The sequence below is a fragment of the Crotalus tigris genome, unplaced genomic scaffold (assembly GCF_016545835.1).
Source record: "Crotalus tigris isolate CLP2741 ecotype Arizona unplaced genomic scaffold, ASM1654583v1 scf7180000021948.665609621:419813, whole genome shotgun sequence".
Classification (NCBI taxonomy): Eukaryota; Metazoa; Chordata; class Lepidosauria; order Squamata; family Viperidae; genus Crotalus; species Crotalus tigris.
Window position 1 is genome coordinate 351,842 of NW_024098774.1, and position 13,871 is coordinate 365,712.

The 13,871-nt window shown below is 53.5% G+C and overlaps 1 protein-coding gene across 5 annotated transcripts in view; it reads left to right on the forward strand.

The window, feature by feature from the left end:
* Positions 1–13,029, forward strand: part of MYO18A (myosin XVIIIA) — a 199,789-nt gene extending 186,760 nt beyond the window's left edge. For 3 of the 5 annotated variants that reach the window (XM_039319030.1, XM_039319032.1, XM_039319033.1), the window contains one exon: positions 12,217–13,029. In XM_039319030.1, coding sequence (XP_039174964.1) covers positions 12,217–12,361 — 145 coding nt within the window. In that variant the 3' untranslated portion in view covers positions 12,362–13,029. Of the gene's footprint in view, positions 1–3,142; positions 4,470–12,216 lie in introns of all 5 variants that reach the window. The other 2 variants (XM_039319029.1, XM_039319031.1) reach the window with 2 other exon arrangements.
* The last annotated feature ends 842 nt before the right edge of the window (positions 13,030–13,871 follow it).

Genomic DNA, 13,871 nt, shown 5'->3' on the forward strand with positions numbered 1-13,871 from the left:
TACCCCCCCCCACTACCACCACCAGCTCTGATAGTGACCAGCAACCAGACGGGCTATTTATAGGACCCCCGTTGCCATAGCAACCCGCGCATGGAGGAACAGCCTCAAGCTGTTGGCACCGGCACGGGGGGGGGGGGCAGAGCCGAGCGGGCGTGCCCGCTCCCCGACTTGCAAGCCGGCGCCCGTTTATTTGGGGAAGGGGCAGGAGACGGGGCGGTGCTGCGATGCCCACCTGGGACAGTCCCTTGAGTGGCATTTTGCCAGCCCAGTTCCTGTTCTGGTTTCTGGTTTCCCCTTTCTTTGGGGGGGGGGGTTTCCAGACATAGGCCCCCCTCCCCTTTTTTAAACCTTCTCTGCAGACGATTTCCCACACACACACCTCCAGGAGGAAAACACGGAGGCAGGTTGTTGAAGTTAGAACAGCACTGAAAACAGGGACTTACGTCTGTTTTTCACGCTTACCGACGGGCGCGGCCTCTCCCCCTGGTCACGGGATCGGAATTCAGCCGCTCGTATTGGCGACGGTCGCAGCGCCCCGGGGATCCCGCCGTCCCCTTTTTGCGACCTTCTGCCAAGCAAAGTCAACGGAGGGGGAGAAGTCAGTTTCATTTAACGACCTTCGCAGCTGCAGGGACTCACGTTGGCCAGAACGTTGCAAAACTCGCTCAAGAACTGCGTTGCGGAATAACAGAGTTTAAACGGGCCTTGGGGGTCTAGTCCAGGGGTCCCCAACCCCCCCCCCGATCCGTGGACCGGTACCGGTCCACGGCATGCTGGCAACCGGTCCGCACAAACAAGCAAAGCCCCATCCGCGGGATGCAGGCAGCACGCAAAACCACGCACTCTCCGGTCCGCGGGAAAAACCTCCCTCCACGGAACCGGTGGTCCCTGGTGCCTGAAAGGTTGGGGGGGTCTCTGTTCTAGCCCAGCCCCCTGCTCAGGCAGGAGACCCCAAATGTGGTTCTGTCTGGCTCAGCCAGAGAACGTTTGGGCCCGCTCGCGATCATGAGTCGAGAACCAGGCCTGTAATGGGTTTAATTTGTCCCTCCGCACGAACGTACCACCTTTGGTTGTGGGGAATCGTGCTCCTCTTTTATTTTGGGCCCCCGCTGGGAGAATCGATTGCTCCGTGCCGCCAGCGTTTCCCAGATAGCTGACAACAAAACAAATTGAAATCGATGGCGGAGGTGTGTGTGTGTGTGTGTGTGTTTTTTTTCTTTGCTTTTTTGTGTGTGTTTATTTCCCACTTTCTTAAACAAAACCAAACAGAAATTCAACAGCCCTGGCAGAGAACACGGCTGGGTTTCCCGGATGCTCCTTGGGAAGGCCCGTCTTCCGCAGCTGGATCTCGGCTCCCGGAGCACATAGCCACAGCAGCAGCACTTTAGATTTATATACTGCTCAGCCCTCTGAGCGGTTTACGGAGTCAGCATCTTGCCCTCCCCCAACAATCTGGGTCCTCCTTTTAGCGACCTCCGGAAGGACGGAAGGCTGAGTCTCAGCCTTGAGCTGGTCAGGATGGAACTTCCTGGCTGTGGGCAGAGTCAGCCTGCAATGCTGGATTCTAACCATGGCTTCCTTCCTTCCTTCCTTCCTTCCTTCCTTCCTTCCTTCCTTCCTTCCTTCCTTCCTTCCTTCCTTCCTTCCTTCCTTCTTTAGTTCCAGGTTGAGTTTGATGTTTCCATCCATTGCCCTTCCTTCCTTCCTCCCTCCCTCCCTCCCTCCCTCCCTTCCTTCCTTCCTTCCTTCCTTCCTTCCTTCCTTCCTTTCTCTTTAGTTCCAGGTTGAGTTTGATGAATTTCCATCCATTGCCCTTCCTTCCTTCCTTCCCTTCCTTCCTCCCTCCCTCCCTCCCTCCCTCCCTTCTTTTCTTTCTTCCTTCCTTCCTTCCTTCCTTCCTTCCTTCCTTCCTTCCTTCCTTCCTTCCTTCCTTCCTTCCTTCCTTCCTTCCTTTTTTCCTCTTTAATTCCAGGTTGAGTTTGATGAGTTTCCATCCATTGCCCTTCCTTCCTCCTTTCCTCCCTCCCTCCCTCCTCCCTTCCTTCCTTCCTTCCTTCCTTCCTTCCTTCCTTCCTTCCTTCCTTCCTTCCTTCCTAGTTCCAGGTTGAGTTTGATGAGTTTCCATCCATTGCCCGCCCTTCCTTCCTTCCTTCCTTCCTTCCTTCCTTCCTTCCTTCCTTCCTTCCTTCCTTCCTTCCTTCTTCCTTCCTTCCTAAGCAATAAAACACTTAGACTTACATACCACTTCAGAGTGCTATACAGTGCTCTCTATCGACCTTGGAAAGACGGAAGGCGAGTCAACTTTGAGCTAGTCAGGATCGAACTCCTGGCAGTGGGTAGAGTTAGCCTGCAACACTGCATTGTAACAAGTGCACCACTACAGCTTCCTTCCTTTCCCTCATTTCCTTTCTTGTTTTCCTTCCTTCCTGTTTTCCTTCCTTTCTCCCTCCTTCCCTCTTTTTCTCCCTCTCTCCTTCCCTCCCCAGGCAATAGCCCTTAGACTTATATACCGCTTTCATGGTGCTTTACCGCCCTCTCTGTTTTACAGAGTCAGCCTATTTGCCCCCAACCATCTGGGTCCTCCTTTTTCCGACCTCGGAAGGACGGAAGGCTGAGTCAACCTTGAACCCGTTAGGATCGAACTTCCTGGCTGTGGGCAGAGTCAGCCTGCAATTCTGCATTCTAACCACTGCACCACCACAGCTTCCTTCCTTCTCCACGTTTCCCTTCCTTCTCATCTTCCTTCCTTCCTTCCTTCCTTCCTTCCTTCCTTCCTTCCTTCCTTCCTTCCTTCCTTCCTTCCTTCTCATCATCCTTCCTCATCTTCCTTCCTTCCTTCCTTCCTTCCTCCCCCCCCCCTTCCTTCAGCTTTACAGCGCTTTACAGCCCTCTCTAAGTGGTTTACAGAGTCAGCCTATTTGCCCCCCAACAATCTGGGTCCTCATTTTACTGACTTCGGAAGGATGGAAGGCTGAGTCAACCTTGCACCTGTCGGGATCGAACTCCTGGCAACGGGCAGAGTTTGTCTGCAATGCTGCATCCTAACCACTGCACCGTGCCCGATCTTGTTCCCCTCCAGTTAACCATTTCTCTCTCTTTCCTGCTCTCTTCTCCCACTGTGGCCGCCTCCTGCCTGGGTCAGACCCACCCTGGACGCGCCTGGCAAGGAGGCTAAGAACGGGGAGGACAGGCCGGCGTCTGTCATGAGCTCGCTGAGCTATCGGAAGCGCACCAACCTCAAGGACTCCATTGGAGGGAAAGGGGATGAGGAGAGCCTCTTCTCTGCCCTGAGCGAGCGCCCCGCCTCACCGGACCGCTCTTTCCGCAAGGCCGCACGGGCCTCGGTGGCGGGCGGCTCAGACGAGACTAGCTCCCTTGCCTCCTGGAAGAAGTCACTCGGCGGAGGCCTGGAGGAGCTAAGTGACAGAGGATCCGTCCTCTCTGAGACCAGTAGCCGCCTCGCCAAGGGCCTGGAGAAGCGCTGGTCCACCTCGGCGGCCGAATTCGATCGGACGTCGGTCCTCTCGGCCGCGGTCAGTCAAAGTGCAGCCTCCTGGGCTGGCCTGGAAGATGACACCCGCTCGTCCCTCAGCTTGGCCCTCTCCAGCCCTGGAAGCTCGCGGCGCAGCGCTTCTCGCTTGGATGACCTTAGCTCGTCCTACGGCCGCCCAGGCTCACGGATCTCCTTGAGCCGTTCCCAGCTGGACGACACGGCCAGCCTGGCCCCGAGCGACTCTCGCTCCCTCTGCAGCCAGCACTCCGTCGCGCGCAGCCTCTCCATGCCTCCTCGGCCCCGGACGTCCGCCTCGGATGACTTGCGGTTAGACGACGTGGACATCCGGCCGGTCGGCCATCGGAGCTACCTCGACCCGGATCTGGAGGCAGCAATCAGCGAGGTGCTAAACTACAAGCCCGTCAAATTCAGGCGCTCCAGCCGGGATACCGACTCGGAGGAAGAGGACCGCAGGAGTGTCCGCAGTGCCAGGAGCACCACTCGGCTGGAGACCGCCGAGCACCCGGCCAGCAGCCTCCGCCGGTCAGCCTCGGCCTTGGACTTCTACCGGCCTGATCAGAAAACGAAGGGTCGGAGGAGCCGAAAGCGGAGTTCCTCCAGTGACTCCTCCTCTTCCTCTTCCTCCTCCTCTTCCTCTTCCTCTCCCGAGCGGCAGAGGAAGACCTCCAAAAGCGCGCCAAGAAATCCAAGAAGAAGTCCAAGAAGAAGAAGCAACAGAGGTCCCACACCGGGTCTTCCTCGGAGTCTTCCTCCAGCTCCACTGTCTCCTATCGTAGCGACTCCAGCATCAAGAAAGGCCCAAAGCCCTCTGACGGGGAGACCGGCAGCGTCCCTAAGGAAGGGAGTCCGGAGGCTGGGAAGTCCACCAAGCAGTTGAAGAAGGAGGAGAAGAAACGGAAAAAGCAAGTGGACAGTCTGATGATGAAGTATCTGTATCGGCCGGAGAGCGACTAAGGCAGGTGGTAGCATGGAGTGTGCCGAGTTTGAGCATGGTGTTCCTGACTAATCTCTAACCTGGGCAGAGGACAGAGGGGTGTGGGAAGGGGGCTTTGGGCCTAACTTGACCCGTCAGCCCTGCCCCAGCTTGATTTTCTAGGAAAGCAAGACACTCAACTCCATCGGTAGCTAAAAGAATCTTCTTCTTCCTCGCGTTGTTCCCGCGCCATGGCGGGGTCCGCTTAAAACAGTGGTTCTCAACCAGTGGGTCGGGACCCCATTTGGGGTCGAACGACCATTTCACGGGGGTCGCCAAACAACACAGTCCGCCATTTCCCCCCCCCTTTTCCTTAGCTGTGCTCCTCCCTTTTATTCTATTGGCTTTTGAAAGCCAATAGAATAGACTCTCTTGAATAGAGTCTTTCAAAAGCCAATAGGAATTGTCCAGGCTGTCTCTGCCCTGCTGAGCCCGCCAAAAGTCCCCTTCTGCAAACGGTGCTGCACCCGTTGAGTAGTCCTCGACTTACAACCGGTTGAGTAGTCCTTGACTTACAACCGGTTGGGGGGGGTCGCGGCATTAAAAAGGTTGAGAACCATTGGCTTAAAAACTCCCTTTTTACGACTTCCTAATCCCTTAACTCGGGGTAGAGTCATAGCGACAGGATGGATCTGAGCGTTTACTGGTCGGATGCCCTTCCTGGCGCCACGTGGAGTTGGCAGCAGATATATATATTTTTTTCTTTGCACCCAAGGAAATATCTGCCGCTACCTAGGATTGAACTCTCAACCTTCTGAACGGGAGGTGAGCGAAAAGAATATTTTTACCAAAAGTTCAAGTGGTTAACGGTAAAGCTGAAATTTTGCACATAAAACCTTCACAGTTCACTTTCCCTTTTTCATTCCCCCTCACTGCTATCTATCTCCTGCTGGTCCAGTCCCGTTCGAAGTTGTTTCGGTAACTGTCCCCGCGAAAGCGAGCTTAGATCGGGAGCGGTTCCCTTTCATTTCCCACACTCGTGACCTTGGGACGATGAACCGATGTCTCGGGATGGCACGATGCTTAGTTCCGGTTTCCCTCGTTCTCATAGTTTGTGGCAGGCTGGCATCTAACGAAGCAACTCTGGAGAAGTTCCAGCAATTTTCTGCATGGGGCTTGACTGTGGAAGCTTCGAACCCTTGTGTTTTGGGGACTGACCTCCAGCATGGAATGTGTGCGTGTCTCCAGGAACTAACCCTGTCCTTGTGGGTTGTGGCTTTGTCCTCCCATGTCTGTGTTCGTGTCAGAAGCACCCACAAAGCTACTTCTGGATTGCAAGGATTGGCCAGTGACAACATCGTTGCCTGATTGTGCCCAGTGGTTTGAGTAGGATAGTGGCAACCGTTGTCATGCAGTGGAGACGATCTCCACGGCCCTCTGGTTTTTTTTGGTGGTGGTGGAGGTGAGCTGCTGGACAGCCTTGTAGAACTTTGGTCAATGGACCCTTTCCAGCCTACAAGGAAGGTTGGCAGCTTCCGAAATTCATCATGGCAGCAGAAGTAGCCGTGGCACCCACTGTCCTATCCTCTGCTAGAAGCTTCCGGGGAAGAACACAGTTGTCTCCGGCCATAGGACCAGATCCAGAAGAAGAGAAGACTCTGAAGAAGCTCTACCTTCTCAGAAGCCTTCAAGAATTGACTGTATTTATTCCGTATGACAGGGTTTCTCAACGTTGGTCACTTGAAGAGGGGTGGACCAACTCCCAGAATTCCATGTTAGTTGGAGGATGCTGGGAGTTGACATCCACCCCTCTTGTAGCAGGCTGGCTGGGGAATTCTGGGAGTGGAAGTCCACTCTTCTTATAGCATGCTGGCTGGGGAATTCTGGGAGTGGAAGTCCACCCCTCTTATAGCATGCTGGGTGGGGGATTCTGGGAGCGGAAGTCCACCCCTCTTATAGCATGCTGGGTGGGGAATTCTGGAAGCCCACCCCTCTTAAAGCGTGGCTGGCTGGGGGATTCTGGGAGTGGACGTCCACCCCTCTTACAGCATGCTGGCTCTGAAATTCTGGGAGTTGAGGTCCACCCCTCTTCAAGTGGCCAACGTTGAGAAACCCTGTCATACGGAATAAATGCAGTCAATTCTTGGAGGCTTCTGAGAAGGTAGAGCTTCTTCAGAGTCTTCTCTTCTTCTGGATCAGGTCTACATCATTCCTCCCTACATATGCGCCCTCTGAGAGATGGGAGGCTGCGAGTGATTTATTTATTTTCATTATTTATTTTTTTTACAAAGAGGGGGGTAGAGAGAGATGCTTCACCTCAACGTCCTTCTCTTTGCTTCTCTGCAACTGTTCTTTGGTTCTGCCTCAACCTTTCTCCCTGGCCAAGAGAAAGAACGCAAGCAAACCGTCAGTTGCTCGGCCCCGTTAGGACTGCAAAGCAGGACCTAATCCCGCCTGCCCAAATCTAGGCTGAAATACACCCGGAGAGGCCCTTCTGGAGGGGAGGGGCCCAGTTTGGTCTGAACGGTCTACGTTGGAGGCCTCCTAAGGTGGTCCCAAGAAGAAGACACGGCCCTGCGGCTCCAGAAGGCGCTCTGGCTCTGCCAGGGTGGCCTTGAGACACCCCCCACCCACCCACCCAGGAAAGGAGCCGTGGACTCTCTTCTCCTGGCCCACTTTTCCATCCTCCCCCCCCATTTTTTTTCATCTTCCCCGTGCAAAACCGCCAGCGAGCCTCTACCGCCAAGCTTGGCAACATCCAAAACCCCCAACATTTGGCAGCTGTTCCGTCTTGCAGTGGGAGTCTTTGTTTGCCCACCTCGGAGACGTGACAAGGGGAAGGGGAGCGATGGGGAGGGGGTCTCTGCAGCAAGTGTTAGCCGGGAAGAGGGGGGGGGAAGCTGCAGCAATCTTTGCAATTCCCCCCCCCTCCTTGTTCCGCACGCCCACCCAAATTATTTGTGTACTACATTGTTTCCGACAGCTTTCAACGCACGCTCCGTTCAGACCTGTGTTTGTGTGTATATGTGCGTGTCTGTTTCTCTCTCTGTGTGTATGTGTGTGTGTGTGTGTGTGTATTTCTGTGCCTGCCTGCCCTGTGTTTGCACGGGCTTTCTCCCCCCCCCTGCTTTTTTTTTATTTTTTTTGAAAGCAATTTCTTTTTAAAATGTTCAATTGCCGGTGCAGCCTCCTGCAGCTGGGAGAATGTGTGGTGCTTTAGATTTCTTAATGCACTTAACGCTCCAGCTGATAGAACAGAAATGGAGCCTGGGAAGAATGGAATTGGGTTTGGGCAAGGGGGGGGGAGAGGGGGTGGAAAGAGGGGAGGGAGAGGAGGGAGGGGGTCTCGAAGTGCTGCGCGCCGGGGAGGAGACATACAGAGCTGGAAGAAAGAAGGAAAAAGATTATAGGGGTGGGGTGGGGGGGTGTGTGCCCCACTCTTGTCTTGCTGTTCTCCACCCACCTCTCTTCTCTCCAAGAGACACCCCCCCTCCCCATTTTGGTAAATTGCACACGGTGTTGTTGTCTGGTGTTGGGAGGCCCCCCGAAGAGCCATGGTGGGGTAGCTCGCTGCCCCCCCCTTTTAGTCCGGCGTGACCTTCCCGGAGTAGCCACCCTCGGTAACAGAATAACAGATGGAAGGGACCGTGGAGGTCTTCTAGTCCAACCCCCTGCTCAAGCCGGAGACTTGTCCAGGTTGTCCAGTCTTTTCTTGAAGACCTTCAGGGATGGAGCACCGACAACTTCTGGAGGCCAGCTGTTCCGCTGGTTAATTGTTTCCCCCCCCCCTTAGGAAATTCCTCCTTAGTTCTAGGTTGCTTCTCTCCTGGATGAGTTTCCATCTGTTGCTTCTTGTCCTGCCTTCAGGTCTCCTTCCTTCCTCCTCCTCCTCCTCCTCCTCTCCAGAACACCGCCCTCTTCTAGCACTGCTGATGTTCCCTAGTTGGGTCATGGAAAGTCTCCCTCTCTCTTTCTCTCCCTCTCTCCCTCCCTCTCCCTCTCTCTTTCTCCCTCTCTCACTATTTCTCTCTCCCTCTCTCTTTCTCTCTCCCGCTCTTTTTCTCTTTCTCTCTCTCTATTTCTCCCTCTCCCTCTATTTCTCCTCTCCCTCCCTCTTTCTCCCTCTCTCACTATTTCTCTCTCTCTCCCTCTCTCTTTCTCCCTCTTCCTTTCCCTCTCTCTATTTCTCCTCTCTCCCTCACTCTCCCTCTCCATTTCTCTCCCTCTTTCTCCCTCTCCCTCTCTCTTTCTCTCTTTGTCTCTCTATATTTCTCCCTCTCCCTCTATTTCTCCTCTCTCTCTCTCTCTTCTCTATTTCTCTCTCTTCCTCTCTTTCTCTCTCCCTCTCTCTCCCTCTTTCTCTCCCTCCCCCCTCTCCCTTCTCTCTCTGTCTCTCCTCTCTTTTTCTCTCCCCCCTCTCCTTTCTCTCTGTCTCTCTCCTCTATTTCTCTCTCCCTCTCTTTCTCTCTTTCCCTCTCTCTTTCTCTCTTTCCCTCTCTCTTTCTCTCTTTGTCTCTCTATATTTCTCCCTCTCCCTCTATTTCTCCTCTCTCCCTCTCTCTTCTCTTTCTCTCTCCCTCTTTCTCTCTCTCCCTTCTCTCTCTTTCTCTGTCTCTCTCTTCTCTCTTTCTCTCTCCCTCTCTCTCTCCCCCCTCTCCCTTCTCTCTCTCTCTCCCTCTCTCTCTCTCTCTCTCCCTCTTTCTCTCTCCCTCTATCTTTCTCTCTCCCTCTTTCTCTCCCCCTCTCTCTCCCTTCTCTCTCTTTCTCTCTCTCTCTTCTCTATTTCTCTCTCTCTCCCTCTCTCTCCCTCTTTTCCTCCCCCCTCTCCCTTCTTCTCTCTTTCTGTCTCTCTCTTCTCTATTTCTTTCTCCCTCTCTTTCTCTCTCCCTCCCCCCTCCCTTCTTCTCTCTCTTTCTCCCTCTCTCCCTCTCTTTCTCTCTCCCCCTCTTCCTCTCTTTCTCTCGTCCTCTCTCTCTCCCTCCCCCCTCTCTCCCCACCACTCTTCCTCTCTCTCTCTCTCTCTCTCTCTCTCTCTCTTTTCCTGTGACAGAGAGGGGTGAAATTCTCAACAAATGCCTGATTTGCTACAGATTATTTGCTTAGCTCTGATAACTGCGGGGGGGGGGGGGGGAGTCAATCACCACAGAATGCCCTGAAAGGGATCTTGGGGGGGGGATGGTGGGAGGGGGGATAGGAGAGAGAGAGAGAAAAAATAAGAAAATAAAAATAATAATGCAGAAATGAGTAATGAGGTCGCGGGAAGGCAAGCTGCTGGCTTCACCGTTTCCATGGAGGAGACCGAGGGAGCCAGGCGGGCGATTCAGCAGCTGCCACGTTCAAGCAGCCGGGAGCTGGCATTTCCCGAAGCCCTCCGTTGCAGTCCTCCACTTACGACCATCATTGAGCCCCAAAATTGCTAAGCGAGACAGTTGTTAATTGTCAGTCAGAACAATTCACCAGTGGAACAGCCTGCCACCAGAACTGGTGAATGCTCCAGCAGCGGAGGTTTTTAAGAAAAGATTTGTCTGAAATGGTATAGGGCCTCCTGCCTGAGCAGGGGGTTGGACTAGATGACCTCTAGGGACCCTTCTAACTTTGTTTATTCTATTCTATCCCTATTCCACTCATTATTTCTATTCCTATTCTTTCCATTATTTCTATTCTATTCTATTCTTTCTTTTATTCTATTCCATTCCATTCTATATTCCATTCCATTCTATATTCTATTTTCTATTCTATTCTATTCTATTCTATTCTATTCTATTCTATTCTATTCTATTCTATTCTTTCTCCTATTCCAGTGATTCTCAACCTTTTTAATGCCGCGACCCCCAACCGGTCGTAAGTCGAGGACTACTCAACTGGTGCAGCACCGTTTGCAGAATGGGACTTTTGGTGGCTCAGCAGGGCAGAGACAGCCTGGACAATTCCTATTGGCTTTTGAAAGCCAATAGAATTAGACTCTATTCAAGAGAGTCTATTCTATTGGCTTTCAAAAGCCAATAGAATAAAAGGGAGTAGCACAGCTAAGGAAAAGGGGGAAAAAAATGGCGGACTGCGTTGTTTGGCGACCCCCGTGAAATGGTCGTTCGACCCCCAAATGGGGTCCCGACCCACAGGTGGAGAACCACTGTCCTATTCCATTCCATTCTATATTCTATTCTATTCTATTCTATTCTATTCTATTCTATTCTATTCTATTCTATTCTATTCTATTCTATTCTATTCTTTCTCCTATTCTATTCCATTCCATTCTATATTCTATTCTATATTCGATTCTACTATTTTCTATTCTATTCTACTCTACTCTACTCTACTCTACTCTACTCTACTCTACTCTACTCTACTCTACTCTATACTCTACTCTACTCTATTCTATTCTATTCTATATTCTATTCTATATTCTCTATATTCTATTCTGTATTTTATTCTTCTATTCTATTTTATATTGTATTATTTTATTCTCTATTCTATTCTGTATTTTATTCTATTCTATATTTTATTATTCTATATTTGAGGTTTTAGGAGGTCACCCCTTTGCGGTGGGAGCAGACGGGGGCAATTGTGGCCTGTTGCGTTTCACACCTCACTTGCCACAACACCGAAAACGGGGTACCGACCAGCCCCTTCCTCCAGGAAAAGACAAAATATTGGGGGGTCCCCCATCTCCTACAGCCACAGATTTTTCTACCTGCATGGATTAGAGGAAGTTTGGCCGGGAAGAAAAGTTGCAGAATTTGGGGTGGGGGCAGAGATCCCCCAATTTAACAGCCCCCCCAGGATCAACGGTCAACCACAATCCTAGAATAAAACGTGGGGGGGAGCAGGGTGGGATTTTTCCAAGAAGGGGGGGTTTGCTCAGGCAGCAGAACAGAGGACAAGCCAGGAATTGTGGTTCCTTCCTGGTCTCCCCACTTTGCAAAACCTTGCGTAGCCATTATTAAGAACCATCCCCCAACCCATTTCAAGGGGGGGGGCTTTCAGGGAGAGGAAAGGGGGGGGGAATACACAGTTTCCTTGTTCAGAGTTTCTGCATGCCTGTGTGCGCGTGTGGCTTTGTGTTAACCTCACAACAATACAATCCTGGAAAGAGAGCCCCCTCTCCAAAGGGGATGGGCGGTTACGAAGCCCGGGCAGTCCTCAATTTAACAACTGTTCCTTTAGTGACCGTCCGAAGTGACAGCGGCGTTGGAAAAAAGGGACTTAACGACCGTTGTTCACACTTACCAACCGTTGCACGGTCCCGGGATCAAACTTGCTCGGCAACCGGCATGTACTTACGACAGTTGCAGCGTCCCGGGGTCAGGCGGTCTCCCTTTTGCGACCTGAGAGGCTAGATTCCCTTAACGGCCGTGAGTGTGACTCACTTAACGACTGCCGTGATTCGCTTAACATTCGCTGGGGCGAGGAAGGTCGTAAAACGGGGGCAAGCCGGGCTTAACCACCGCCTCACTCAGCGACGCCAATGGTGGACGTATGTCGAAAAATACCCATAAAATAAAGAAATGTCCATAAAGAAGGATCCCCTTTGAAAGGGACCCATTTGGGGCGCCCAGCGTGGGCTCGGCGGGGATGATGGGCTTGCAGCTTCCAAGCACCACCCCCACCCTCCCGACAAGAACGCCGCTGGGGCAAAACGGCGTCCCTGATTGTGTCCCGGTGGGTTTCCTTAACCCCCCCCCCCCGCCCACCCAACCAATTTCCACCAGCCGCCCAGCCTCGTCGGATACCTGCAAACAATAATTAATAAATGAATCATAATAATAAAATTTTATTTCCTTCCTCGCAGCCCCTCCGGCCCCTGGAGGCTCTTCGCCTGCGACCGATCGGACGAGGAGCGCGACTTCTCCGACGGCGCCCACCGACCCACAATTTCCCGGAGTTACTTGAGTGACAGCGACTCGGAGAGCAAGCTAGCGGACAGCACAGCCTAGATCCCGGGGGGGAGGAGGGGGCTGGCGGGCCCCGGGCCCTTTCCCCAGGGCCCCTCCCTCTCGTTCTGCGCTGGGCGGGGCCTGGCAAGTTGCCCCACCCCCCCCCGTTGGCTGCTAAGGGGGGGGTCCCTCTCGCTGGGGGCCAGGAGACTCCGCTGTCGCCCGTTGGGGCAACGGAGCACCCGGGGCCGGCAGGGGGCGGGCTTGGCCCCCTCGCCCACTTTGCGGACCTGTGTGTGCCCGATGGGCTTTGTGCTCCCGCCCAGCTCACCTCCAATGCCCCCCCCCCCTGGCAGGACTGCTCCGGGGAAGGCAGAGGATCTGCTCCTCTGTGGTGTCCCTGTGTGTCTGTGTGTGTGTGTGAGTGTGTGCCCTGGGTGGGGGGGGCTCCTTGCCGGTCCTTTGTGTCCCCCCTCAAGAGCCCCAATGGAAAGCCATCCCCCCCTCCTAAGCCCCCCCCCCCGGCACCGGCAGGGATTTTAATTAAGGTTGAACCAGAAAGGGGGTCCATCTGCACGCACACGCCCAGCCTGTCTCCCCCCTCCTCCTTCCCTCCCTTCTTTCTTCCTTCGTTCCCTCCCTCCCTCCCTTCGTTCCCTTTCTTTCCTTCCTTCCTTCCACTCATTTCCATCTTCCTTCCTTCCTTTCATTTCCATCTTCCTTCCTTCTTCCTTCCTTTCTTCCTTCCTCTCATTTCCATCTTGCTTCCTTCCTTCCTTCCTCGCAGTTCCATCTTTTATCCTTCTTCTCGTTTCCATCTTCCTTCCTTCCTTCCTTTCATTTCCACCTTCCTTCCTTCCTTCCTTCCAGTTCCCTTTTATCCTTCCTCTCATTTCCATCTTCCTTCCTTCCTTCCTTCCTTTCATTTCCACCTTCCTTCCTTCCTTCCTTCCAGTTCCATCTTTTATCCTTCCTCTCGTTTCCATCTTCCTTCCTTCCTTCCTTCCTTCCTTCCTTCCTTCCTTCCTTCCTTCCTTCCTTCCTTCCTTCCTTCCTTCCTTTTCAGTTCCATCTTCCTCTCATTTCCATCTTCCTTCCTTCCTTTCTCCCTCCCTCCCTCCCCTTTCCTTCCTTCCTGGCCGGGGGGGGGAGGGGCAGTGAAGGCCTCCTGGAGACTCAGCTGCCCTGTGGGCTGGATCACCCGGCACTTGTGCGGCCCACCACCACCACCACACAGGTGGGCTTTCCCCCCTCACCCTCCCCCCTTTGCAAGCACTTGATTGGACCCCTGGCACCAAAATCAGCCCCCTCCCCATCTGCTGCAGCCACCACGCAACACCCCCCCCCCGCAGCACACTTGCACGCAGGGCCCACCGAGGTCCAGCCTTGACCCGGCTCCTTTGCTCACGTCCGAGTCACCTTTCCTGCCCCCCCTCCGTTCCCCAAATCCCCCCTCCCTCCTTTGCAAGTGGCTGGGTGGCTGTCAAGAGGGCATCTGTCCCACCCCCCCTGCGTCTCACTTCTCCTGTGTCTGGGTTGGATTGCGACTTCTTTTGCACTACTTTGATTG